The 24,918-nt window shown below is 46.0% G+C and overlaps 1 protein-coding gene and 1 pseudogene across 1 annotated transcript in view; one reads left to right on the forward strand and one right to left on the reverse strand.

Annotated features, from left to right (window-relative positions):
* The window catches only part of STAB2 (stabilin 2), a 143,299-nt gene that overhangs the window by 18,280 nt on the left and 100,101 nt on the right, over positions 1-24,918 (reverse strand). The window contains exons 45-58 of the mRNA XM_012772691.3: positions 19,104-19,220; positions 17,433-17,480; positions 16,602-16,685; positions 14,673-14,819; positions 13,747-13,887; positions 12,682-12,741; positions 11,107-11,283; positions 9,682-9,768; positions 7,345-7,491; positions 5,984-6,040; positions 4,702-4,828; positions 3,197-3,346; positions 1,421-1,525; positions 61-168 (exon numbers count right to left, since the gene is read on the reverse strand). Of these exons, the coding sequence (XP_012628145.2) occupies positions 61-168; positions 1,421-1,525; positions 3,197-3,346; positions 4,702-4,828; positions 5,984-6,040; positions 7,345-7,491; positions 9,682-9,768; positions 11,107-11,283; positions 12,682-12,741; positions 13,747-13,887; positions 14,673-14,819; positions 16,602-16,685; positions 17,433-17,480; positions 19,104-19,220 (1,555 nt within the window). The remainder of the gene's footprint in view (positions 1-60; positions 169-1,420; positions 1,526-3,196; positions 3,347-4,701; positions 4,829-5,983; positions 6,041-7,344; positions 7,492-9,681; positions 9,769-11,106; positions 11,284-12,681; positions 12,742-13,746; positions 13,888-14,672; positions 14,820-16,601; positions 16,686-17,432; positions 17,481-19,103; positions 19,221-24,918) is intronic.
* On the forward strand, positions 21,048-21,123 carry LOC142873655 (uncharacterized; annotated as a pseudogene).

The raw sequence follows: 24,918 nt of genomic DNA on the forward strand, positions 1-24,918 counted from the left end.
CCAAGTCCTGCTCCTCTCCTGCCCCACGCTGCTACTTCACAGGTGCAGGGAGGGACTCACCTGTGCATGTGATTCCGTCACCTTCATAGTTCAGGTTACACTCACACGTGTTGTTCTCCTTACAGGTGGCATGAGCAGAGCAAGGAGGTGTGCACACGGGGGGCAGAACTGCAAGGAAAGGGGCTACCATTCATCCTGCACCCCTGGCATGAACAGTGGGGACACACTCAAGGGGATTTCCCAAGATGTTGTCTCCGGCCCGCCACTGTGTTCGTAAGAGCCCCGTACAGCAGGAGGAGGGGTGATTTGCTAAGTTCCCATCCAGCCTGGAGATTCTGAGGGTCTAAGATCACTCCTTTCTATTAAGACCTCATCTCTGTGACATTATCCAGGTTAAAATGCAAATATGTTACCTTTAGGGGCAACCAATTATAACCTGATACCTCAAAACTTGCTAGCAGGGATGAACTTGGCAAATCGGCTCTCTGGCCCTAAGGACAGGGCGTTCCAGATGGAGATGGTGAAATTGGAGGGGACATTCCATGGCTTTCTGAGGGCACCACCGAGCTAGGGAGAAGTCTGTGCTTTGGCGATGGGAGGGCTGCGGTGCGCACAGGCGGGGTGGAGCCGTGGGGCGTCTAGGGGAGGCGGGAGGAGGACGGGGAGCAGGACGAACTGAATTAGCCATACTGTGGGGAGTCCTGAAACTTCAGGTTGCTGAAGCCCACACGAAGAGCCTCGCCTTGCCCTTTGACCCCAGGGAGGATGAAATGACAGTGATTCCCATTGGATCGTTTGTCCTTCACATCTCAGACCTTCCAGAACATAGGGCTTGGGGTATGGTGGGGCCTCAGAAATGGCTGCTTAGTGAGGATCAAGATATGACAACGATGATAATGGCAATGACAGCAGCAGCTGCTGTTTCTGAGCACCCATATGCTTCTTTCGACAGATGAGCATGGCAAGGCTCGGACACAGTAGCTCGTCTAAGGCCACTCTTCTAGTACGCAGAAGAAGCAGGGGTCAGTCCCGGGGCTGGGACTCCAGAGACTGCCGTTGTCTATGAAGCCCTCAGCCTCTGTGTCAGGACCCACCTGGGCCCGAGAACCACCCTGAAAAGGTGCCGTCCTTGCCCGAGCCTGGGAGCCTGTGCCTGAGGTGGGTCCTTCTCTAACTGCCCAGAGGGACATGCCAGTTCCACGGGTTTGAGTTAAATCTCTTCATCTAGTTTTCTTTTAAGTCGCCAACCTCCTGACGCCCAGGGCCCACAGACCCAAACCATGTTTTCCATGTGGAAACGAGAACACCTGCTCTGTCATTGTTTTCAAATGTCACACAGGCCCCCAAGCTCACTGGGGCACCCTCGGGAGGGTCTGCCACCGCCCGGTGCCACCAGCGGCCAGCCACTGCCAGGACAGACCTTCCTGGGTGTCACAGAAGTGGCCCGTCCACCCCGTTTCACAGAGGCACTGCCCGGAGCCCGTGATGCCGTCCTCACACTGTCCGTGGTCCGAGCAGCCACAGGCTGTAAAACAGGTGACAGGGTGATCAGTAACCAGCGATCAGGGACTGAGACCCAACAGCCAGCCCCCTGACCACCTGTGGGCTGTGCGTTTTCAGTGTGGGCAGCCCCGTGCTCATGCCATGGTCATTTGTTCATTCAGACATTTACAAATTATGAATGACTTACTCAGTGGTTCCTAGAGAGAGAAGAGAAGGTTCTACAAGAGAAGGTTCCTACTGTCGTGGGGCTTACGGTCTGAGAGTAGCCAAGGGTCGAACGTGTGGTTATGAATGTGATGAACGTCACAATCACAGTAGAGAGTACCATGGCCAGTGTAATAGAATGCAGGGGGTAGAATCTCATCCAGGGCTTTCTGATGGGGAAATCTGTTTAACACTAAAAATTTAAAAATGTGCACCAACTCCACCACCTCTCACCCCTCCAGCATTACCGTGCCAGCCCCAGGCACCATTAGCTCTTGCCTGGGTTGTGGCATCTTCTTCCCCAAAGGGGCCCCTGCTCTGTGCCTGCTCCCCTACCCTGTACCCTCTACAGGGCAGCTGCAGTGATCCTTTTAATCTGTTCAAGGCACTCCTCTGTTCACAATCCTTCGCTGGCCTCCCGTCACTCTTAGATTAGATGCTGAAGACCTTTCTCTGGAGGAGAAGTTCCTATGTGATCTGGGCCCTGGTGACCTTCCGATTTCACTTTCTTCATCTCTTCCTCTTCTTTGCCCACTCTGCTCAGCCACCCTGCCTCCCTGCTGTTCCTTGCATGCCAGACCTGCTCCTGCCTCAGGACCTTTGCACATGCTCATCTCTCCTCCAGGAAAGCCAATCCTCTGGTCTGTGCTGTTCAGTACAGTGGCCACTAGCTACATGTGGCTATTTAAACTAATTAAAATTAAAAGTTCGCTTCCTCAGTCAAACCTATGGCTAGTGGCCATGACACTGGACAGTGGAGTCATGGCACCTTCCCGGCACTGCCGAAAGTCAGCTTGGCCTGCTCCTGGTAGCTGCATGCCGCCTCCTCGTGCCTGTTAGGTCTCTATTCAGATGTGCCCAGCGTGAGACGTCTTCTGAAACAGTCTCCTTCCATTCCTGATACTGTCACCTGCTTCTTTGTCTTTATAACTTTTATAACTATTTTTAAAAAATTTTTGTTTCCATAAGCTTTTTGAAAGCTGGGATTTTTGTCCCCTTCTCTCCTAAACCACATATTCCTAAACCTTAGAACAATTCCTGCTCTTGAGCAAATCACATAACCTCTTTATGACTTGGTGTATTTCATCTGCTGACTGGGGACAGTAATGGTACCTACCTCAAAGGGTTGTTACGAGGAGTCAGCGGTAAAACATACATGCCCGGCCCACAGCAGGCACTTGATACATGTTAGCTAGCAATGTGAGTAAGGACTCAATGAACACGTGCTGGCTGAATGACTGAATGACTGAATGTTGTTGGGCCACGGCTTGCCGTGGTGCCTGCCGGGGAGGTGTCACTGTTAGAGGCGAGGCTTCTTTGGGTGACAGAAACTGGGAACACATGCGAGGAGGGAAAAGGCGCTCAGGGCAGGCAGGTGGGAGGTGGGTGGCCAAGAGAAAAGACAAGAAGATGCTTCCGGGTCAGGCGGACGGCGTGGATGAGGACAGCTAGACAACAGGTGACAGTACTGGGAAGAGGTGCCACTTACGCTGACAATCAGGCCCGAATCTCCCCGGCCAGCACAGCTCGCACGCCGTCCCGTTGAAGCCGGTGTTGCATTTACACTCTCCGGTGGCCGAGTAGTGATCGAGGCAGACACCCCGGTTGTTACACGGGGTCTCCGGTCCTCCAGGGCAGGCTGGAAGAGAGGAAACACAGCAACTCAACCGGCTCCCAGGCCCGGAGCAGCTCAGCGCCTTTGCAAACCGTTTGCCCAGAGGGACTGTGGCCCTGGGTGACAGTGGATATTTAGGGCAAGCCGCTGGCCTAGGGGACATGAGCCTCGATGTTCTGATATGATTCTACCTTGGCAGGGTGATATATTGAACTGGGCCCTGTATTTGAGGGTCGGGAGACTTGGATTTGAGTAGATCTGGGCTGAGTAATGAACTTGCTCTGAGCTTTACTTTTCTTAGCTCTAGATGAGGATGATGAAGACAGCGATGACGAGGGTGATGATAATATAGTGCCTGCTTGACCCATATCACATCGTTATTGTGAGGATCAAATAAGGTACGATAACTAAGAGCATTTTGAAAATATAAAGCACTGAACAAATATAAGGAATGACATTGATTTTTATGAATGGCCCATACTTTCATGACAGAGGGTGGCACTGGGTGACTACATGGACTCTCAATCCAGAGAGAGTGCTCTCAGGGAGGGCACAGTGAACAGAGCACGCACAAACCACGGTTTCTGGGGGCAGACTGTGGAAGCTCAGGCTTGCTTCTTATCTGCTCTGTGCCTCTGTTTTCTCATCTACAAAGTGGGGATAGCAATGGAACCCATTCCCTAGGGGTTGCTGCCTATAGTAAATGTATTGCTGTCCATGGGAAACAACACCCAATAAATGTGCCTACTTAGAACAACGTGTGGCCCGTGGGAAGTGCCCTGTAGGCATTTGTCATGGGGCTGCTGTGATGTATTACTGGCTAGAGGTCGTAGCCAACACAGACGGGGGTTGCAGGACGGGCCCAAACGCCCTTTGGCAAAGAGCCCTTTCCTGGTCAGGTAACGGAGGGAGGACAATGCCATCTGTCCTATAACGGTGCTGGTGGGGGGGCTCTCAGGAAATTCTGGCCCACATGTGCCGTATCGGCATATCACCTGCCGAGGGAGAACCGTATCGAATGCATTGAAGCAGACACGCTTATCAGCATCTCGGACGTTGCATAGCAACAAAAATGAAATATGGCGCCTTTAACACCACGGGAAATATGTTCCAATGCTAAGCAAAAAATCAGACACTCAATTACAATACATACCCAGTTGAATCTCAATTTGGTAAAAAAAAAAAAACAAAAAACCCAAAATATGCCAAATGGACAAAGTAGAAGGAATGATACACAACTCTCCAGAGTGATTGCTTGGGGGTCTGGGAGCGACCAGGAGCAGCGTTTCCCCAGCTCTGTGTAATTTGGGACTTTCGAATGCCGTGCGGTGAGAACACGATCCTGTTAGCGTCAGAGAGGCAGCAAGAGGTGCCCTCACCCTGGCAGTCCCGCCCGAAGTAGCCCTTGCAGCACTTGGGGAGCTGTATCACCAGGCTGCACTGCTGCCGGCAGCCTTCCAGGTTCCTCTTGAAGGGCAGGTTGTAGAGACACTTCTGCTTCGCACCCTGAGGGAAGAGAGAGGACCGTCCATCCACCTGCCACGGCAGGCACGGGCGCTCGGGGGCTCTAGTCCGCCCCCCAGTGGACGACCCCGGATACTGCCAGAGTCGAAAACGGGACTTCCAATGGCAGCCAGCTATTTAAAAAAAAAAAAATTTTTTTTTTAAAGGCCATATTTTTCTTAGGGGAGTCAATAGGCCAATGGCAGAAGCACATGGATGGGGAAGGGGCAGAGCTAGAGTTCACGGGAAGATTTCTCCCCAGACTCAGGAGGAAGAACTGAAGAACTTTCTGACCCTTATAGTGGCTTGCAAATGGCGTGTATGCTGGGGAGGGAGGGAGGGAGCTTCCTATCGTGGAAGGGCGTGCAGCAAGGAGGGTATGAACTACATTTTGTTTTGTTATAGGTCTTGCTAGTGGAGGAGAAAGAGCTTGACTTCGGAATATGTAATAAAAAACAATATTTAATGAGCACTTACTATGTGCCAGGTACTTACACGTACTCACATTTTGAAATTTACTTTTCCTAATAACTGCTGATAGAATTGTCATCAGCTCCATTTTACAGAGGCAAAACTCATAGATCACGTGACTTGGCAAAAGTTACTGGAATTTGACCACATACCTGTGGACTCCAAATTTCATTGGCTTGACCATTACTTGCCATTGCATTCTGAACTTTAATTCTAGCATTGCTCCTTACTAGCTGTGTGGCCTTGGGCTGATTGCTTACCCTCTCTGAGATTCATTTTTTCATAAGTAGGAGTAATAATAGCTTCCTATAAGCAATATAATGAGGAATAGGGACAATGAATATATAAAGAGCTCAGCACAAAGCCTGGGACGTGGACAATAGCCAAGAAAATGTAGCTATTACTTTTATAATTATAATTATCTTTGAAGTCCCCTCTAGGCCTACAATCTCATGACTTTTCTAGACAGTCCTAAGAGATGGGTAGTAGGTTGACAGATTGCCTGGGCTGAGAATGTCTATCTCTCACTTCTTCGGCTTGGTTGTTGAAAGAATGACACAAATTACATTTATGCAACACCCCCTCCCCACACCCCCACCCCCACACATCCTCACACATATCAGAAGATAGAGGTCTGATAATGAAACAAACCTATGGCTCTCCAAACATCATTGCGTTCTTAATTACCTTTGGTTTACTCCACCTTGGGCAACTGGGGGTATTGATACAGCTTCCACAATCCCCCTAGTTATGTAAGAAAAGAAACACTTAAAAATCAAGAATATTGGAAAACACAAGGAAATGTCCCTGATTAATTCCTGGATGGGTTGATTAAGGACTTGATTTATCTTGATCAAGATTCTGGCTGTGATCAAGAATGTATAAACCACTTTGCCATGGAGAATTCTGAAGGTCTATCGTGGACCTGAGTCCTTTGGTTTGGTTCTCTGAAGGGGAAGCTCCTGTTACCCAGAGCTGGACGCGGGCAGTGTCACATAGGCACGTGGTGGTGGTAGCAGTGGGAAATGAGCATGCAAGTGTTGGTTCCACCTTAAGTTAGCTAGGATACTTTTGGCCAGTCATTCATGCTCTTTGATTCTCAGTTTTATGATCTATAAAATAAGGTTAAGAATTCTTGCTCCTATTTGATCTTCAGGGGATTGGTGAGGGAAAATGATTAACTGAAAAAAAAAATGTGTGTCAATATACTTTGGAAATTACAAAGGCCACAACCCCCAGAGCAGAAGGACAATTGGTTTCATCTAGTTTGGCCTAATGGTATCCAAAAAATTGGGGATATTTATTGAATGCCTATGAGATGCCAGGTACTGATACCAACTGGTGACAAACTTTGCCATGTAAAGTCACCTCACTACTTTGAGACTCAATTTACAAATTTACACAATAAAGTTGATAATTACCACTCCCATTATTGGGTTATTGTAGGGGTAAGGTGAGCATTGAGCAAAGTGGCTGGCTCAAAGGTGGGTCAGCTCAAAGGTGCTAGACGGATGAATGAGTGAATGTGAAAATGCCTAGCACAGTGCAGGGCCTGGGACAGAAGCTCAATCAACATTGTCAAACAAATGAATAGGTAATAGGTAAATGATGGAGGCGTGGGTGGCATATACTATTAGACTGACCATATGAAACTGCCATTTTTATAGGCCCCAAACTGTCAAATATGGCAATTTCATATGGTTTAATATGGCAGAAACTGAACAAATGTTTGTTGAATGAATGAGTGAGTGACTGAATAGATGGATGGATTTGAAAATGAATAGCGGAACAACTGGCACACAGTTGGTATCCAGTAACTGTTTCCCCAGTGACAAGGGAATAAGTGGATGGGCAGGTGGGTGGATAGACAGGAATATTCCAGGCCACGTAGGGCTAAGTGGGTGCTTGTTGACTCTGAATCTGAAGAACTCCATCACTTGGCCCTCGGCTCTCCCGGCCTCCTGTGGGTTCACAACGGGTTCCACGCTGTCCCAGGGCTGTTCTTTGGGCCAAGGTTCTCCTATTACCGTGTTGTTTTTAGGACTGACCGAGACATCAAAAGTAGTGAAAATGTCACAGCGGCCGCCCAGGGTGGGATCAATCAGCAGACAGTCGATGCCATAGGCCACGCCCAGGTCAAACAAGAGCTCCCGCTGCACAACTGTGCATGTTTGGCCGTTTAGAAAGAGCTTTCCCTGAGAAAGAGAGAAGGAAGGGGGGGGGGAGAGAGAGAGAATATAGTCAATCCCTTTCAGACTTCTCTTCTTCCCAGGCCATAACATGTGGCCAGCACCTGCAAGACTTAGGCAGAACAGGGAAAAAATATATTATATGTACACACTATGTACAGTATATATCTCTATATACACACACACATATCTATCAATCAATCACCTATCTATCTAACACTCAGCACATATTGTGTGCCAGGTCCTGTTCTAAGTGCTATACCTGTGCAAATTGTTTTAATCCTCAAAACCACCCTGGGATGTGGCTACTATTATTAGTACCCATTTGCAGATGAGGAAACTGAGGCAGTGAGAGGTTAAATGACTTGTCCAGTAAATGGAGCCGGCACCCTTGGCCCTCTGCCATACCACCTCGACCAAAGAAGAAACGTCAGCAGCGGGGTGACGGGGTGGAACAGGATGACCTTCCTGTGGTTCCGAATAAACTTTGCTGACGTGGTCATTCGTGTGCAATAACTGATTTTTCTAATTTAGTGCCAGCACCCAGCAAAGTGGCTGGTTCGGTTTTCTTTCTAGGATATACAAGCGACGGACTTTAACTTCATAATGATAATAACTTCTTCTTCACATGCACCAGGCATTATCGAAAGCAGGCCTTAGGTACAGTATTTCATTTAATGCTTGTAGCAATCCTAGGCCTTCCTTCCCCGACGTCACCCAGCTAGTAAGTTCATGGATACACTCTCACCCCAAGAAAATAAAATGCTTTTAGATAGTTTCGTCAGGAGAAAAAGGAGAATTCACAGTTTCTGGGGATGGGATGGAGATACTGTGACTCAGTGGAACTGTGGTTTAAAGCCTAGCATGTTCACTTACGTACTGTGTGACCATGGGCAAGTCACTGAACTTCTCTGAGGTTCAATTTTTTTCCCCCATCAGGTAAATATAGAGTTCATGATTTCTAATGCATAGAGTTGTCATACAGATTGAACTAAATACTACATTGCAGAGTGCTCTGCAAGCCCGATTAGCGCACAGAACAAGCAGTGGGCATTCTTACTATCCTTCTCTGATAGGCGTGCCTTTCGACTATGGAGACAGTGTAGGTGATCTCAAGAGCACAATCGCACTGGGATAACTTTCCAGAAGCTGGAATGAAAAGATGTTAATACTCCTCAAATTCAGTTATAAATTCAATGCCATTGTAATCCAGACACCAAAGGGATTCTGGTCATAAGACGTAAGCAGAAGGTTGTATGAAATCCGCCGGATGCCTCCTTGAAGGGAATCGACTTGACTGGGAGATGCATCCTTTTTGCCCTTCCTCTTTCCTACTGCCTGGAAAGTGGACATGGTGGCTGGATCCCCAGCAGCCATAGTGGGCCTTGAGGTGACTTTGGTGCTAGAACCATGTGGCTGTAGAGCAGTAAAACAGAAGCAGCTCTCCCATGGGGCCATCATACCAGCTCTGGATTGGCTACCTCCAGATTTCCTTTATAAGAGAGAATAAGTCCTTATATATTTAAGCCACTGTCATTTTGGCTTTGCCATTATATGCAGTTGAACTAATCCTATTAGACTTATTCATCACATGGAATTACAGGAAGGTAGAATTGTTTAGGAACTAGCCAGGGAAGGGGAAAAGTGCAAACCTATCTATTGGCTGATCTAAGTAGGTATAGTGCAGAGCCGGCTCTGACTGCCGAGAGAGGGCTGGAGGTGAGGCCACAGTGGGGCTGGGAAGCAAGGGAAAGAAATGACAGTACACTTTCCTGCTTCAGAGGAGTATCTCACACTGAGAAAAAAAATTCTCTACTATATATATATATATATATAGAGAGAGAGAGAGAGAGAGAATTTTTAATATATATTTTATATATATATATAAAATATTTTTATATATATAAAATGTGTGTATATATATATATATATATCTCAACTGGAAGCTGCTCTGGACAAGCATAACAGGCTTCTTGCCACCTGCTAAGAGGGCATGGGCAGGCCAGGATTTATCAGGTTTTTCATATCCACTTATGTACTCTCAGGAAAAACAGCTCTGAAGGCAGTGAGAAAAATCGAGCTTGCTGTCAATGGCGGAGAAATGCACATCCCCTTGAAGGGGCAGTGGCTGGGGACCGGCTTGCTGTTCGTGTGTTCCTAACCCCCTCGCTCCCCACCTCCTGTGACGATACTCACAACGTCACCACCAGCTCCGCACGTCACACTCAGCTCGGAACCTTGCAGCGTCCTCCAGGGATGTCTGGGAAGGTCCACAGCTAAGACCTGCAGGAGCGACGGTGCCACATCAGCACCCCACATGTGGGCTGGAAAATGGCCCAAAGGAGCTTAGCCAACAAATCAAATTCAGATGCAAGCTTTCCCATGAATTCTAATAATTTCAGCTTCAAAATATAGACTACAGCTATAATCAAAAGGAAGAATAATCATGGGCTCTCAGGGAGGTTGGACATTCCTTTTGGAGGGAAAGTGCCGATGAGTTTTACTGGTTTCATCCACCTTCCATCCCCATCCACATGTGCTTGGGAATCCCTGGAAGACGCAGTCTTGGCAAAGGAAACCAATGAAAGGATGGGTGGGTTAAGCTGGGCAATGACCCGGGGTGCTGTTATAGGCTCAATTTTGCCGCTCGGAGAGTTACATTGAAGTCCTGACACCCTAGTGCCTCAGAATGTGACCGTGTTTGGAAATAAGGCCACTGCAGATGTAATTAGTTAGGATAAGCCATCCTGGGGCAGGGTGGGCTCTTAATCCAGTATGAACAGTGTCCTTAAAAGGAGAAGAAAGGAGAGGGGGCACGTGAAAGACTGAGAAGGACACAGGGAGAATACGGCCAGGTGACAGTGGGGGCGGAGATCGGAGGGATGAGCCTACAAGCCGAGGATTTCTAGCAACCTCCATAAGCCAGGTGAGAAGCATGGGACAGGTTCCCCCTCAGAAGTTCCAGAAGGAATAATCTTGCTGACACCTTGATTTCAGATGTGCAGCCTCCAGAACCGTGTACTACAGAGAATAAATGTCTGTTGTTTAAGCTGCCCAGTTTGTGGTAGTTTGTTACAGCGGCCTTAGGAAACCAATTCAGGTGCTATGAATAAACCCAAGTCAGGGCGTTTGCTATTCCTGAACTGGGTGGACTCCGTCCTGGAGAGAGGCAGGGGGCCTGGTTGTGGACTCAGAGTGGCTGCATTTTCCTACATGATATCGCTTCTCTAATACAGTTGATCAGCCCACAGGCCAACAACTGATTGAAGCTGGATCAGTTATTTGCCTAGAAATTTTGGAACTGGAAGAGAAGGAATCCATCTGGAAAAACTTGAGAACTATTGTCCACAGCCATTTTGCCGTGTGAACTGGGAAAAAGCAAAGGCTGATCTGCAGTGAACAGAGGAAGGATGCTCTTGGGTATTGGTTAAAATTAAAAAAAAAAAGGGTAGGTCTAAGAAACAGCATGAGGCATGGTATACTGCAGGAGCCAACTCACCACCTCAGAGGAGGACACAGTGGGACAGGGGCTGCTGAGGCCTCCCGCACACCAGGGAGATGGGGACTTTTATCACCTCCCTGGGACATTCCTGTACTCACTTCTGGATTAAAACAAAGTACCTTGGTATCTCGGATCACATGGAATTTCAAATACTCCCTCAGCTTGTCCTTGTTGTCCTGGTTGAACAGGAAATCCTGTTGTTCGGAGGGGAGGGCTTGGAGGGCTTGGTCCGTGGGCCAGAAGACAGTGACCGGGGTGTGGATGGGGTCTGTGATCATGCTCAGCAGGCCTGAGTCCTGGAACACAGGGAGTCAGCCCGTCGCTGGTGAGAGCACGGTCCACGAGCAGCCGCCCCAGCCTGTGGGCAGAGGGTCTCTGAGGATTCCCCTCTGTGCCCACCCCGCAGCTTATCGGGACTCTGGAGGGTCCAAGGGTGACAGGAACTAGAGGAACTAGAGGCCCATCCAGATCCAGCCATCCTGACCTACATTTCCTTAGCGAGCAAATCAGAAAGTCAAATTCTGGGCTTTTGTTAACAGGAAAACAAACCAACACTTTAGTGAATATCTTTTTTTTTTTTCCATTCTACTCTTGCCCAAATATTTTAATTTCTGGAGGACCAGCTTAGCATATTTTCCTCATATTTCATTTAAAAACTGAGACCTGTGCAATATTGAGAAACTCTTATGTGTTCAGTAAGATTTCTAGATACTGTGTAACCAAAAAAGAAATTGTGAGATGAAGAAGGAGGAATCATTTGAGAGCCTTCTATTCATATAACTTGTATGCATCATATACATTTTTTCTTTTAATTTTTCCAATTTTTCTTCTCCCTATGAAGAAGGCTTTATTATCCCCTTTTATTGAGCCCCAGAGAGGTTTGCTAACTTCCTTTAAAAGCCTGTGTTTCTACAGAATGTTTGGGAATGCCTAAAAAAAAAAAAGCCTGTGTTCAACCAGACCCTAAAGTACAGGCATGGGGGTGAATATAAGGTTTTAGGGGTGGGTAGTTAGGCAAACATTACTTGACTGTAACATCCTTGGAGGTTCTCATTTTGAACACCTTGAGATCCCCATTTCTAAAAAGCTCTCCAGAGAGTCTGAGACCAAGACCACTTTGGGAATCACTGATCGAATGCAAAGATTTACAGACTATAGTATGGGGGAGTCCAGGGTTCTTAGAACATTTCAGGGATTGCTCAGGGTTGGGGGTAGGAAGAGGGGAGGAGCCTCAGGAGGACCCTGGACTTCCTCCCTATTCTCTTCTGCAATCTTTTGTTTGAACAAGAACATTCAATTTGTGGGCACAGTCTCTGAAATCAGAAGGATATGGTTTTAATTTCTACCTGACTCAAGGCATAGGTTCTCCAGCTGTCCACCTCAGCTTCCCCACCTCTACAATGGACTTGATAATTCCAGATGTGAAGCACCAGGTACAGGGACTGGCACATCCCAATTTCTTTCTGTCTCCCTAGCCTCAAAAATGTCAACTTCTAACTTAGCCATTGTACATTCTATAGCTCAACCAACCATATAACATTTGGAGAAGGGGTGGTAGAGAATGACTTTACTCTCCAGAAAATTGGGATTTCCCCACACAGATCCCACAATAGCTGGAGGATGTAAAAACACAACAAAACAAAACTTCTTCAGGGAGGTTATCCCCTCAGTCAACTTTCCCCCTAGGTTTTTACCTGTATTAAGTTGCTAAATTTGGTGTAGCCATGGTTTATTGCCAGTGTCGTAAGATTTTGCTGCAAAGACATTGAGAATGAGCATGAGACTTTTCTTCATACCGTTTACAAAGCACTTTAACAAAGGACAAAGTAAAGGCAGCCTAACATGGCAGGTGGGGTAGATTGGCTCATCAGCATCCACTCTAGCTCTCTCCTGCCTGCTTTTTTGCATGCTAGAAGCTAGAAGGGGAAGCACCACATTTTCCTAGACTCCCTTGCAGCTAGGCCCCATATGTGATATAGGATCCTCCATGCAGAGACACTTGTGAAAGGCTTGTTGGTGGAAAGAAATAACAGGAGGTGGTAGTGGCTGCTAGCAGGGGACTCAGACCTTCTGGCAAGTATAATGGTGAAGGCATCTGTGGTCCAGTTCCTAGTGTCCTAGGCAGTGAGGCTGGACAGGTGGCAGTGGTAGAGATGTGACAGCCAGAGCAGCCCTGCAGTGAGGTTAGGGGTCCACCCTTTGTAGGCTTCCATGGACTGCTTTGTTCCCAGCTGTGTAGCATCTGAATTAGGCACTGGCCTTCCAGAGACTTGATGATATATTTAATATCTTAAGAAACTCTCTTTTTTTGTGTGTAAGCTTAATAGATTCTGTGGTCTGCAATGAAGAACCCTGACAGATACTAATAAGTAAAAATAAGAGTTAAAATCACCTTTTCTGTCAATTGAGAAGGAATTTTACTCCAAGTTCCATTTTGGCAATATTTATATCTGTCTGTCTGTCTGTCTGTCTGTCTGTCTATTTGTCTATCCATCCATCTATCTGTCATCTCCATCTTCAAATTTATGCAAGACCACCTGCCCTTGTGGACACTAAAGAAAAACTTATAAAATCCACTTATCAATTTAAAATAGACTTTTACTTGTTTACTACTAAGAATAATGTTTACTAGGCCTTTAATGATAGCTTGAGATTGAGGTAGCAAAATAAAAATGTTTCAGAATGTTGCCTCCAAATCAGAATTGAGATGATAATGTATTGCCACTCCATGCAGAGAGTATGACCATGAGTTTACCTACCAAAATCCTTCCAGAAGTGTCTTTGGGAGTGATAAGCAAGTTTTTGGGAGACAGCAATTTGTCTATGATATGGATGATTCCATTAGTACTGATGATATCACTGGATATGATCTTAGCCTTATTATTTATATACACTGTACCCTGAAATCAACCAGAAAAGGAAAAAAAAAAAAAAAAGAAATGAGCACTCAGAGAAACAGACACAAAATTGCTTCACCAACTTGTTAGATTGTCGGGAGCAAAATCTGAAGATCCAAGTTACTTGTGTACATTTTTTCTTATGATTATTCAGAAAAAACTGAGACAAGAATTTGTAATTTATACCTAGAGAAGTTAATAGTAAATAATATAGAAGTATCCAAAAACAGGCATTTTAATGTGATTCTCAAACATGAATTAAACAAGCAGATCAACATTTGCTTCTCTTTCGCGTTTGACCCATACCCACTCCCCTCCCCACCTTTTTTCCCCTTTGCAATGAATTCTACAGCCACCATTTGTTTCTCTCTTGTGGGGAAGAGTGGAACCAGCATGGCCAACTGGCTTTGACTGAAAACTTTCATCCCTTTCTGGCTTCTGACTGATGGTACCAAAAGCAGGTCTATTTATGACCTGGGCCGCCCTGCCTCTGAGTTTCACTTTCAGCTCTAATATTTACTTGCTGTGTGACCTGGGGCATGTTACTTCACTTCTCTGAGCTCACTTTCCTTATTTGGAAATTAAGGGTAATAATATTATCTCTATCACAGGGCTATTCTGAAGATTAAACAAGTTAGTACATACCAAATACTTAGAACAGTGCCTGCATATTGCAATCACTCAATATCCGTTAGTAGTTACTATTACAACTGGCATTACTCTAAAGAGAAAGGAGGACAGAGAGGACCTCAGGGTCACTGGCATGCTCCTGAGGGGGCTTCTCTCACCTGAGACACAGAGATGACAATTGGCTCCCCTTGGAGGGAAGTAGCGTTCGGGGTCGTTTTCAGGTTTTCCAGAAGCAGCTGCTGGCAGGCGATCACATGGTACCGAAGGACCTGGGGAATCAGGCCCTGCCTGTCCCAGTCCTTAATCTGTGACAGAAGGTCAGAGGGTTCCAGCTGGAGGCAGGAGCGTTTGCTGCAACCTGCTGTATTGAGCTCCTCGCCTCTGTACCCCACCCTACACCCCTCTCCCCACCCAGAGCCTGGGAAATGGGCAGCCAGGGTTGGTTTGCTGTGGGGTTGCAGGGTAGGGGTTGTCCAGGTAAGAGGGAGGGAGTAAAGCACTCTGGGAGGCCAAGGTGGGCGGGTAGTTTGCGCTTAGGAGTACGAGACCAGCCTGAGCAAGAGCAAGACCCCTTCTCCATTAAAAAAAAAGAAGAAATTAGCTGGAAAATTAAAAATATATAGAAAAGGCCGGGCGTGGTGGCTCACATCTGTAATCCTAGCACTCTGGGAGGCCGAGGTGGGCTGAGTGTTTGAGCTCAGGAGTTCTAGACCAGCCTGAGCAACGGCGAGACCTCGTCTCTACTAAAAATAGAAAGAAATTAATTGGCCAACTAATATGTATAGAAAAAAGTAGCCGGGCATGGTGGCGCATGCCTGTAGTCCCTTGCCTCCATTGTGGAATGTTAGAGTGGAAGGGACGTGGAGTTCCTCTGTTCCGGCATTCATAACACATGTTGCAAAGACCCCAAGTTCTGTGAGGCGCTCCTCAAAAAAAAAATTTTCTTGTGAACTATGCTGGGAAACACTGCATAGTACAACCCCCTCTTGGAGAGGTTCCAGGGCCAGATTTAAACCTTCAGTATTGGAAAATATCATGATGCATTTCCATTTGGAATCCAAATTACAAACGATATTAATCACAAAGTAAAAAAGGCCACAACGTTCTCATTGTTTCATGATAACTCCTTTGATGGCTTTTTTGGAATTACCAAATATCAAATTCTTTCAAAAATTTTTGTGCCTCTGCTTTGCTGGCGTCCAAAATACATGCATCAGGAGGCAGTGTGTGCAGTGGTTAAGCACACAGGCCCAGGTCTGAGTCCTTAGTCTACCACTGCTGGTCATGTGACCTTGGGAAGGCCAATTCCCTCAATGTCCTCAGCTGTAAAATGGGAACAGTGATAGCACTCAGCTCATGGGGTTGCTGGGGGGACCAGATGAGTTAATCTAAGCCAGGCACACTTAGAACAGTGCCTGGTACTCGCAGTACATGTTAGCTATCACATTACAGATGGGTAATTCAGCATGAAGAACCCCAGTGAATATTAGAACAGTAAAGGCTCTGATAAATCCTGCAAGAAAAGAATGAATTTAAATACCTTTGATCCAACATCTCTCTGTCTCCCCACCCCTGCCTTTTTTTGGGGGGTGGGGTCTACGGGTGGTTTGGATCACTTGAGAATCGTTAATCTTCTCCAACCTCCTACCTTGCCCAGGAATGTCCTTTACAACTGCAGTCCCCAACCCCCGGGCTGCAGACTGGTACTGGTCCATGGTCTGTTAGGAGCCGGGCCACAGCCATTCCCCATCACTGGCATCGCTGCCTGAGCTCTGCCCTCTGCCCTCTGCTCTCTGCCCCCTTTCTCCCCAACTCCTGTCGGTGGAAAAAATGTCATCCATGAAACTGGTCCCCGGTGCCAAAAAGGCTGCTTTAGAAAATTTTTGGCCCGTGGTTACCCCAAATCCACCTGGATGTGTCCCCTGACAGGGGTCCCTATGCTGAGAGGCAGCACCTTCTATCGCTGGTCAGCGTCACCTGAGCTTAAGTCTCCTGCCCGGAGACATCCCCAGTGTCAGCTCCAGGACGAGGCCTGACGGCTGTGTTCTAGCCCCAAGCCTCCTCTCTTGCCCCAGCCTGGTGCTTACCCGGACTTCCTCATCAAAGGCTGCAGACAAAGGTGCGAACACCGTGAAGGGGCCTGGGCCGGACAGGTCTTTCACAGAATGCTCCTGCGGGAGGAAGGTGGCCCCATGGGTCACTTACTTCACATTACACAGGTGGAGGCTCAGACAGACACCAGAGCCCTGGCCCCCGGGCAGCAGAAGCTGGCTGGGGAGACTTGTGTTTTAGTCTTTGTCTTGAATTAAACCCAGATTCTGTCACTGAAGTCACGTTTGCTTTTTTCTAATTATAAAATTAACACGAGCTTGTTACATCAAAGATTTTGAAAACACAGCATAAAGAAGAAAATAACAAAGACCCCACAATCCCACTGCCTAGATGCAACTCCTAGCATTCTTTCCAGCGTCTCTCCCACACGCCAATATTTTACACAGGTATAATAATAATAAAAATGCAAAAATTAAGATGATCTATTTAACTGTTATAATAATTGTCTTCTTGCAATTCTAAGATCATATGGTTCCTACTATTATGTAAATTTTCTTCTAGCTTTTTATGATTTTATTCTTCTAGTTTTTTTTATATTTTATTCTTCAATATATCTGGAACTTATGCAGATATAAGATGTATGAAAATATCAAAATTAATATCTTCCCCACCAGTTGCCTCAGTGATGTTTATTTTCTCCACTGCTGTGATGGGAGTTTTTTCATTTACTATATTCTTACGTAGAACATTCCAGAAAGCCAGGGTCCCAGACTTTCTTCCACCCTCACCACCTCTGGAGGCTAATGGTTTATCCTGTTTCCGGCTTGAGGTGAAACTCATAGCTGGACAGACACGTATGTTCTCACCTGCAACTGGAAGAAATACTGGGAGGTTTTCGGGTCCTTGGGAAGCTCCTGCAAACAGCACGGTGGTTTTGTTTAATGCCTTGATTTATATACAAGAACAACACAGAATTATCGCAGGATGGTTTTGCTAAGGTTGCGAGGATCTGCCATCCCTCAGCTGCAAGTCTGCAGCAATGGGCCTGTTCGCAGCTTCCCCTACAGGCTTACAATTGATGTCCGTCCAGAAGGACTATGCGGGCACACTATGAGTTCCACAACCTTTCTGGAATTGCCATCATTATCAAAGAAAGATTCAGTCATTTCCAGAAGCACCTGAGTTTTAAGAGCATTTTTTAAAGTTCAAATATTTCAAAAATTCAGTGATAGGTTTATGGCAGATTAGGTTACTCTATTAACAAGAACATCTGATCAGCCAGAATGCGTTAGTCCCTCTTTAAACTAAATAACTGACCATTTATTTAATCATAGGCAGAAACCTGCAAGTATCACACTGCCTCATCCTCTATGCTCAGGCATGTGGGTGGCTGCACGCACACACACACACACACACACAAAATAATCCACATCATGGTAATGCCTATTGTGCACTGTGTTCTTTATACATAACATCTCATTTAATTATTATAACAACATGATGGGGTTGTTACCATCATTATTTTCTTCTACTGATTAGAAAACGGATGCACAGAGAGCTGATGTAACATGCTCAAAGTCACAACGTTACTAACTGGCAGAACTGAATTCAAGCCTAGGTTTCCGACTCCAGAACTGTCTGTCAATCCTTTTTTGTTGTTGTTGTTCTTCAGTTTATTGCTAATCTGACAATCAGGCCCAGTTAGATAACATTTCATTGTGACTCATTGTGTATTATACAAAATGCTTTAGGAGAAAGTTTTAATAAAACACTATATAAAATATTAATTTTCCATAGCTTATAGTTCTTGGCATTTAAGGTGTTCTGTTATACTGAACATAAAAGTAAAGTAATCCTATTACCCAAAGATGCAGTTTGGATTCTATTTCATTAAGCAACTGTCATTTCTACTACTACATACTGCCAAAATTCAGTGAAAAGGGAGGGTAAAGCAGAAGCTATGCCTCCCCTTGCTTAACACAGAGGTTTCCTTAGGCACTCAGTTGGCTATTCCTTTTTTCACTGAAAGAATAAACCTTCACTTACCCTTTCTCTGTGACTACTTCCCCAATATCTGAGTCACATATAATCTGAAAAACTTCAATAGCAAATGTACTTTTTAAAAGAATGTATATTCAAGAAATCTCTAAATAATCCAATCTAATCTGCTCAGATATTTAAATTTTCCTACAAAATAATTTTAAAGCAATAATGTACTGAATTCCCAATCCGAGATTTCTTTTATATATGCATCCTAAATTACCATCTTTGAGATATAGAATTTCTTGTATGTTATTGTGCAAAATAACTCTTAACCACAAAACTCTAAACAACTGCTCCATTATATTCTTTCCCAGGTCAGTTGAATTCCCATGGATAGAGAAATTTCTTTTCATTGATGATTCATTTAAAAATAGCCTTTCACATTTTTATAGAGTTTTACAGTTTGCAAAGGTCTTGAATATTCCTCAGCTACCTGGATTCCTAGCACACTTGGGAAAGTAGAATTGACTTTATGGGCAAACGTCTTGTGTTACCTGATAGATGCTGCCACGGCAGGTGAATCCATCGCCGATGTAGTTTGGCTTGCAAGTACAAGTCCTTTCCTGTCCAGTGTGATTGCAGATGGCAAATTCGCTACAGCCACCGTTTTTCTGGTAAAATTGCCAAGGGGCAGGGGATGGGGGTTAGACCATTTAGGTTGCTAGCTCCGTGAATATTTGCAAAGCAATTCTGTATTCAAATTTATTTTTTGTCTCACTCTCCAACTTTGACTAGTTTTTATTATTTGCCCTTTTTCCTGAACTTGCCTTCCAATTAATTTCCTATGGTCACAGGGGCATCTTAGTCACCTGGTCTTGTATCCCAAGGAGGCAGGTCCCTCTGGGCCAATCTCCAGGCCCATATAGGTAAGCCCAGAGTTGCCAAATTAGAAATTTCTCAGCATCTGGGAATTAACTAGAAAGGTACCAATCTTCTTTGATACTTCCCAGCTTTAAGCTAAACTCTGATCTGATCATAGGAAAAGTGACAGTCATCAGATAGAAGACAGTTGGTATAAAATAGATAGAACACATTTTCCCTGCCCTCAAAGAGTTTATAGGCTATGGAAGATGGGCAGAGACCTAAAATACAAACCAAGCACAGTGCAGTTCAAAGCCAACCTCCCTGGGAACACCCACCATATGGACACTCTCCTCTATGTTGCTCTGGACACATGTCACTGGACCGCACAGCCCACCCTTCCTGTCCTCACAGACCTTGCCCTGTGCCTTCTGCAACTCAACGCCATTAGGGAACTCCCTGACATTGTCACCTCTTCTCAGTAAGCTCCCTTCACCTCTTCTTGCAGGGGTGTCTGTCTGTCTCCTGCAATCACTGTCCTCCCTGCACCTGGCCAGTGAAGCTCCATTTCCCTCCATTACCCCACATGTCATGGTCATACTGCACATTGTGACTTCTAAACCATTCTACTCCCTCATCCTTTAAACACTGAGCTCCCTGGAAGCACGTGGTACTCACAGTCCCCCATCAACTTGTCCTCTCCAGTCCTAATGGTCTGGAGGACCTGGGTCCTGCCTTTCCCTCTGTGCCTGTTGTTTGTCCTCGGCAGCTTTGACACCCCGGTCAATGGCCTCTACCGCCCCTGCCCCACCCCCTTGGCCAGCCCCTTGGCCACCCCCTGACTTTGTAATCAACATTAAAGTGGACTGCTCCAGGTGGCTCTATTTCAAGCATCCTGCTCTCTCTGGCCGCCAGCTTTTATCATTTCACCTTGCCTCTCCTAACACTGTGTCTCCAGCCTCCCGTGATACACAGGGACCTCCCCTTCTTTGAGCCTCCTTTGTCCTACTTCTCTCTCCCTAGCTTTCTCACTTGCTCATGTGGCCACAGCCCGGCTGGCCAGGCAGGCATGGCAATCCCTCCCTTGCTCCTCTCTCCCTCCCTGCACCACCACTGCCCGCCCTCCCGCCCGACTCTGCCTTCTCTGGGTCTGCAGGACTGGCAGAGCCCTGCCCGAGAACGTCACACAATTGTGCTGTCTGTACTCCCTTCAAAGTTATGCACACAGATGCCTACACTTTTCTGGCACATTTAACTCCTTAACTTTCTCTTCAGCCCCCAAAACATGACAAGCTCTGCTCATTGCAGGACCTCTGTCTTGCTGTTCCTTCTGCTTATAAAATTTCCCCAGGATCTTCACATGACTGTCTCCTTTTCAACGTTCAGGAACCAGTCACCTCTGCAGAGAGGCCTCATCAGACCTCCTTAGCTTATCGCCCCCAACCCTCCCACCCCAGCCAGTCTCTGTGCCATCCGCATGCCTTGTCTCCTGCTACGGACTGAATGCTTGTGTCTCCCCAAGATTCATATGGTGAAATCCTAACCCCCCAAGGTGTTGGTATTAGGAGGCCTCTGGGAGGTAACTAGGCCATGAGGACAGAGCTCTCATAAATTGGGTTAGCGCCCTTAAAAGTGGGAGCCTTTTATGGTTCTTAAGAGTGATGACTGTGTTTTCAAACTTTGTTATAACGTTGGCACAGTACCCATCTGATGTGAAAATAGGAAAAAAAGAGGCCCAAGGGAGCTTGGCATCCCTTCCACCAAGTGAGGACACACAGTGAGAAGGTGTCACATGTCATCTATAAACCAAGAAGTGGAAGTGCACCAGACACAGACTTGCCCTGTGCCTTGATTTGGACTTCCCAGCCTCCAGAGTGGTGAGAAATAAATTTCTGTTGTTTATAATCTACCCAGTTTATGGTGTTTTTTAATAACAGTTGAAATGGACCAAAACATCTTCATGGAAGTTGTCACTACCTAAAAATTTTTTAAAAATAAAAGCATATAAAAGTTTACACTCTGAGCATTTGTCTCTTCCTGCTAAGTGTAAGCTGTTTAAGAAAAAATACTTTGCTGCTTAGTCACTGATGAATTCTTAGTGCCTAGAACAGGGTCTGTTCATTGACTTAGGCATGTGTAATACTGTGCAAGGTTTCCCACTGGCTGTATAGAAATGCATATGGTCTCTGTAAACAAAGAAGTAACAATATATTTAGAATTATTTAGGCATTGTCAAGTGAACTAATGATAATGGGCTATATGAAACAGATGCCCATGAGTGACTCCAACCACAAGGGATATGGTAGATCAGAGAATGGGGAAATCTCTATACACTGGGGTGGTCTGGGATGACATCTCAGAGGAGAAGGCATAAACTCTGCCTTGACCATGGCAAGGACTTGGATAGGGCGTTAGGAGTGGAGGGATGTTCTGGTCTGAGAGGTGGCATGATGGAATGAAATGTTTTGGGGTTGACTGAGTGGTCATAATCATATTATGATTATGCAATCAAAACACAAGCTGTTATTTATTGAAAGACCAGAGAAAAGCACTTTATAAACATTAGCTCATTTAATTCTCACAGTAATTACTTGAGGGAGATATTATTATCTAAATTTACAGAGGAGGAAACTGAGGCACAGAGAGGTCAAGATGTTTAACAAAGTCCCACAGTTAGTAGGTAGCAAACCCAGGATTCCAACCCTGGCCTAACTCTTAAGCTTAGTGGAGCTTTCAAAGGCAACCAGTGAGAGGAAGGTGGATGAGGAGATAGGGATTATATTCCAAGTGGTCTCTATTGCCAGGCTAATGGGCTGTACCCATCAGGCAAATTAGCTGTGAAAGTTTGAATGTTTTTCCCCTCCTGAACTCATGTTGAAATTTAATTGCCATTGTAATAGTAGTAAGAGGTGGAACCTTTAAGGGTAATTAGGCCATGAAGCTCTGCACTCATGAATGGCAATGCTGTTGTTTCAGAGGGTTACTTATAAAAAGACAACTTCAGCCCGCTTCCCCACCTATCTCTCTCTCTCTGTCTCTCTCTCTCTCTCTCTCTGAATATCTTGTTCTCTCTTTGCCCTTCCGCCATGTAATGCCTTCTGCCATGCCAAGGTGCAGCAAGAAGGCCCTCATTAGATGTTGGCACATTGATCTTGGACTTCCCAGCCTCTAGAACCGTGAGAAATAAATTTCTGTTCATTATGAGTTACAGTTTCAGGTATTCTGTTATACTGCATACTGTTATAGCAGCAGAAAGAGAGTCAAGACAGTTTGGCACAGAGGACTGACTCAGTGAAGGTGATATTTCCTGGCCCTTGTTGGTGGGACTTGAGCAGAAATTGGTGGTTCTTGAGACCTTATTTAGTTCCATGATTGTTTTGTTTGTTTAGCCCAGTGTTTAAAGGAGTTTTTTGGAATTAATTACCACCATTTCAAAATTGGAAATATTTGCATAAAAATTCATAAAAGTGTCCATCTTTCTTGAAAAATCAGAAGCACTGCCAACAACGGGCTGGCATTGCTCAGAGCAACAGTCAGTTGGAGTTGCATAGACATTACAGCAGCATTACACTCTGGGTCTCCTTATTAATCATCCCTGCCTGGCCCTGACGGCCTTTAATTTTACATCCCTGGAGCACAGAGTTATTCCTAAGGGACTGTGCTGCTGAGAGGACAGCAAAGGGCCACCAGGCTCACCCAGGCCAGCTGTACCAGGAGACTTTTTTCCAACACAAGGTGGCCATGTTTTAAAAAAAGAAAATGGCCAATGGAAGAACTGCTATGAAAATAAAGTTGGCCAGAGTTCTAGTTGTAGCAGCTCCAAATCCCAGCACCATCACCCCCTTTCTGCAGCTTCTTACTTATTATCCTTATGCAATTGTTTCCTATAGAGGACATTGTTCTCCTGAAGAGCTTGCCAGACCAACACAAGGAGACAATAGGGACCTTGCTCAGAGAAGAATAATTACAGGATATCTGTGCGGTTCTCATGCCAACAGCTGGAGGCTCTCAGGTGGGCAGTGACAGAAATAGGAAAGCAAGGTGTCCCTCCTCTGAGTATCTGTGCCTTATGGGAAGAACAAGCACCACAGGAGGTGGTCAAGAATGTGGGGATGGAGTTAGACAGATGTGGGCTCAAGTTCTGGCCGTGCCATGTACCAGCTCCGTGACCTTGGGCAAAGACCTTCTCTCCTTCCAGCCTGTAGTGGGTCGATCTGTGGTCACCAAAAAGATGTATTCAAGTCCTAAGGCCTCTACCTGAGGATGTGATTTATTTAGAAAAAGAGTCTTTGCTGATGTAGTTGAGGATATGGAGAAGAGATCACCCTAGATTAACTGGGTGAGGCTAAAACCCCAGGGCAGCCCTGTAAGAAGGGGAGATGACACAGATATGGGAGTGAGGGCCACGTGAAGGTGGAGGCGGAGACTGAAGTGATGTGGTCACAGGCCAGGAAGGCCTGGAGCCACCAGAAACTGGAAAAGGCAAGGAAGGATCCTCCCCTGGCACCTTCAGTGGGAGCACATCCTTGCTGACACTCTGGTTTTGGATTTTGGGCCTCCAGAACTGGGAGAAAAGAAATTTCTGTTCTTTTAACCTACCCAGTTTGCGGTGATTTGTTACAACGGCCCTAAGAAAAGAATACACAGCTGGAGTCTCTTTCTTGGTAAAATGGGGCTAGTAATAATTCTTACCTATCATAGGGCTGTTAGAGGAATTAAATGAGAGAATCACTGGGCACCCCAGCACAGTGGCTGAGCCCTGGGCAAGCAGTAGATATAAATGTCACGTGGGTGCAGGACTTCTGAAGCCTGGCTGACCACGCAAAGTGCTCCAGATGTGACATGCCGGGACAGCAGGCTTACAGAACATCTGATCCTTTTGCAAGTACAAGGCCTGGGATAGTCAGGCTCTGGGCAGCAGTAGACAACTTGCCCCGTTTGAGACTTAGTGATAAATGACTGAGTAACCTCCTATGGGGCTTGCAGAGCATGGGGCAAGTCTGCAGTCAAGGGTTACAAGAGAGTGAGAAGACATAGTCCAGGGAGCCTGCTCCTACCAGGACCGACATGAGAACAATGACAAGAAGTGATCCGACAGTATCCTACAGAATGCAGAGAGGAAGGAAAAGCCCAGACTATTAGTGCTGAAAGGGACCTCTGAGATATCCACCATGTTCCAAGGACACAGGAAACCAGCTCAAAGCCCTAGAGGCACAAAAGTCAGGGCTGGGAGGGATCTAAGTGGTCTCGGGGTTGAAAACCGATCTGATACTTTATTCCTGTGGTTAAACACCTCGAGTTACGATAAGCTCATTGCTTCCCAAGCTATCTCTCTACATCTGGATAGTCCCGATGTCCACCTTGAGTTGAGAGAAATATATTTTATTCCAATGTCCCTCCCCCAGTCCTAGTTCTGCTCCCTGGGCTTCCACAGAACAAGAACGACCCTTCTGCCACGTGGCAATCCTTGAAATGTTGATGGCAGCCTCCACCCTCCACCTTGATTCC

This window comes from Microcebus murinus, chromosome 10 (genome assembly GCF_040939455.1).
Source record: "Microcebus murinus isolate Inina chromosome 10, M.murinus_Inina_mat1.0, whole genome shotgun sequence".
Taxonomy (NCBI): Eukaryota; Metazoa; Chordata; class Mammalia; order Primates; family Cheirogaleidae; genus Microcebus; species Microcebus murinus.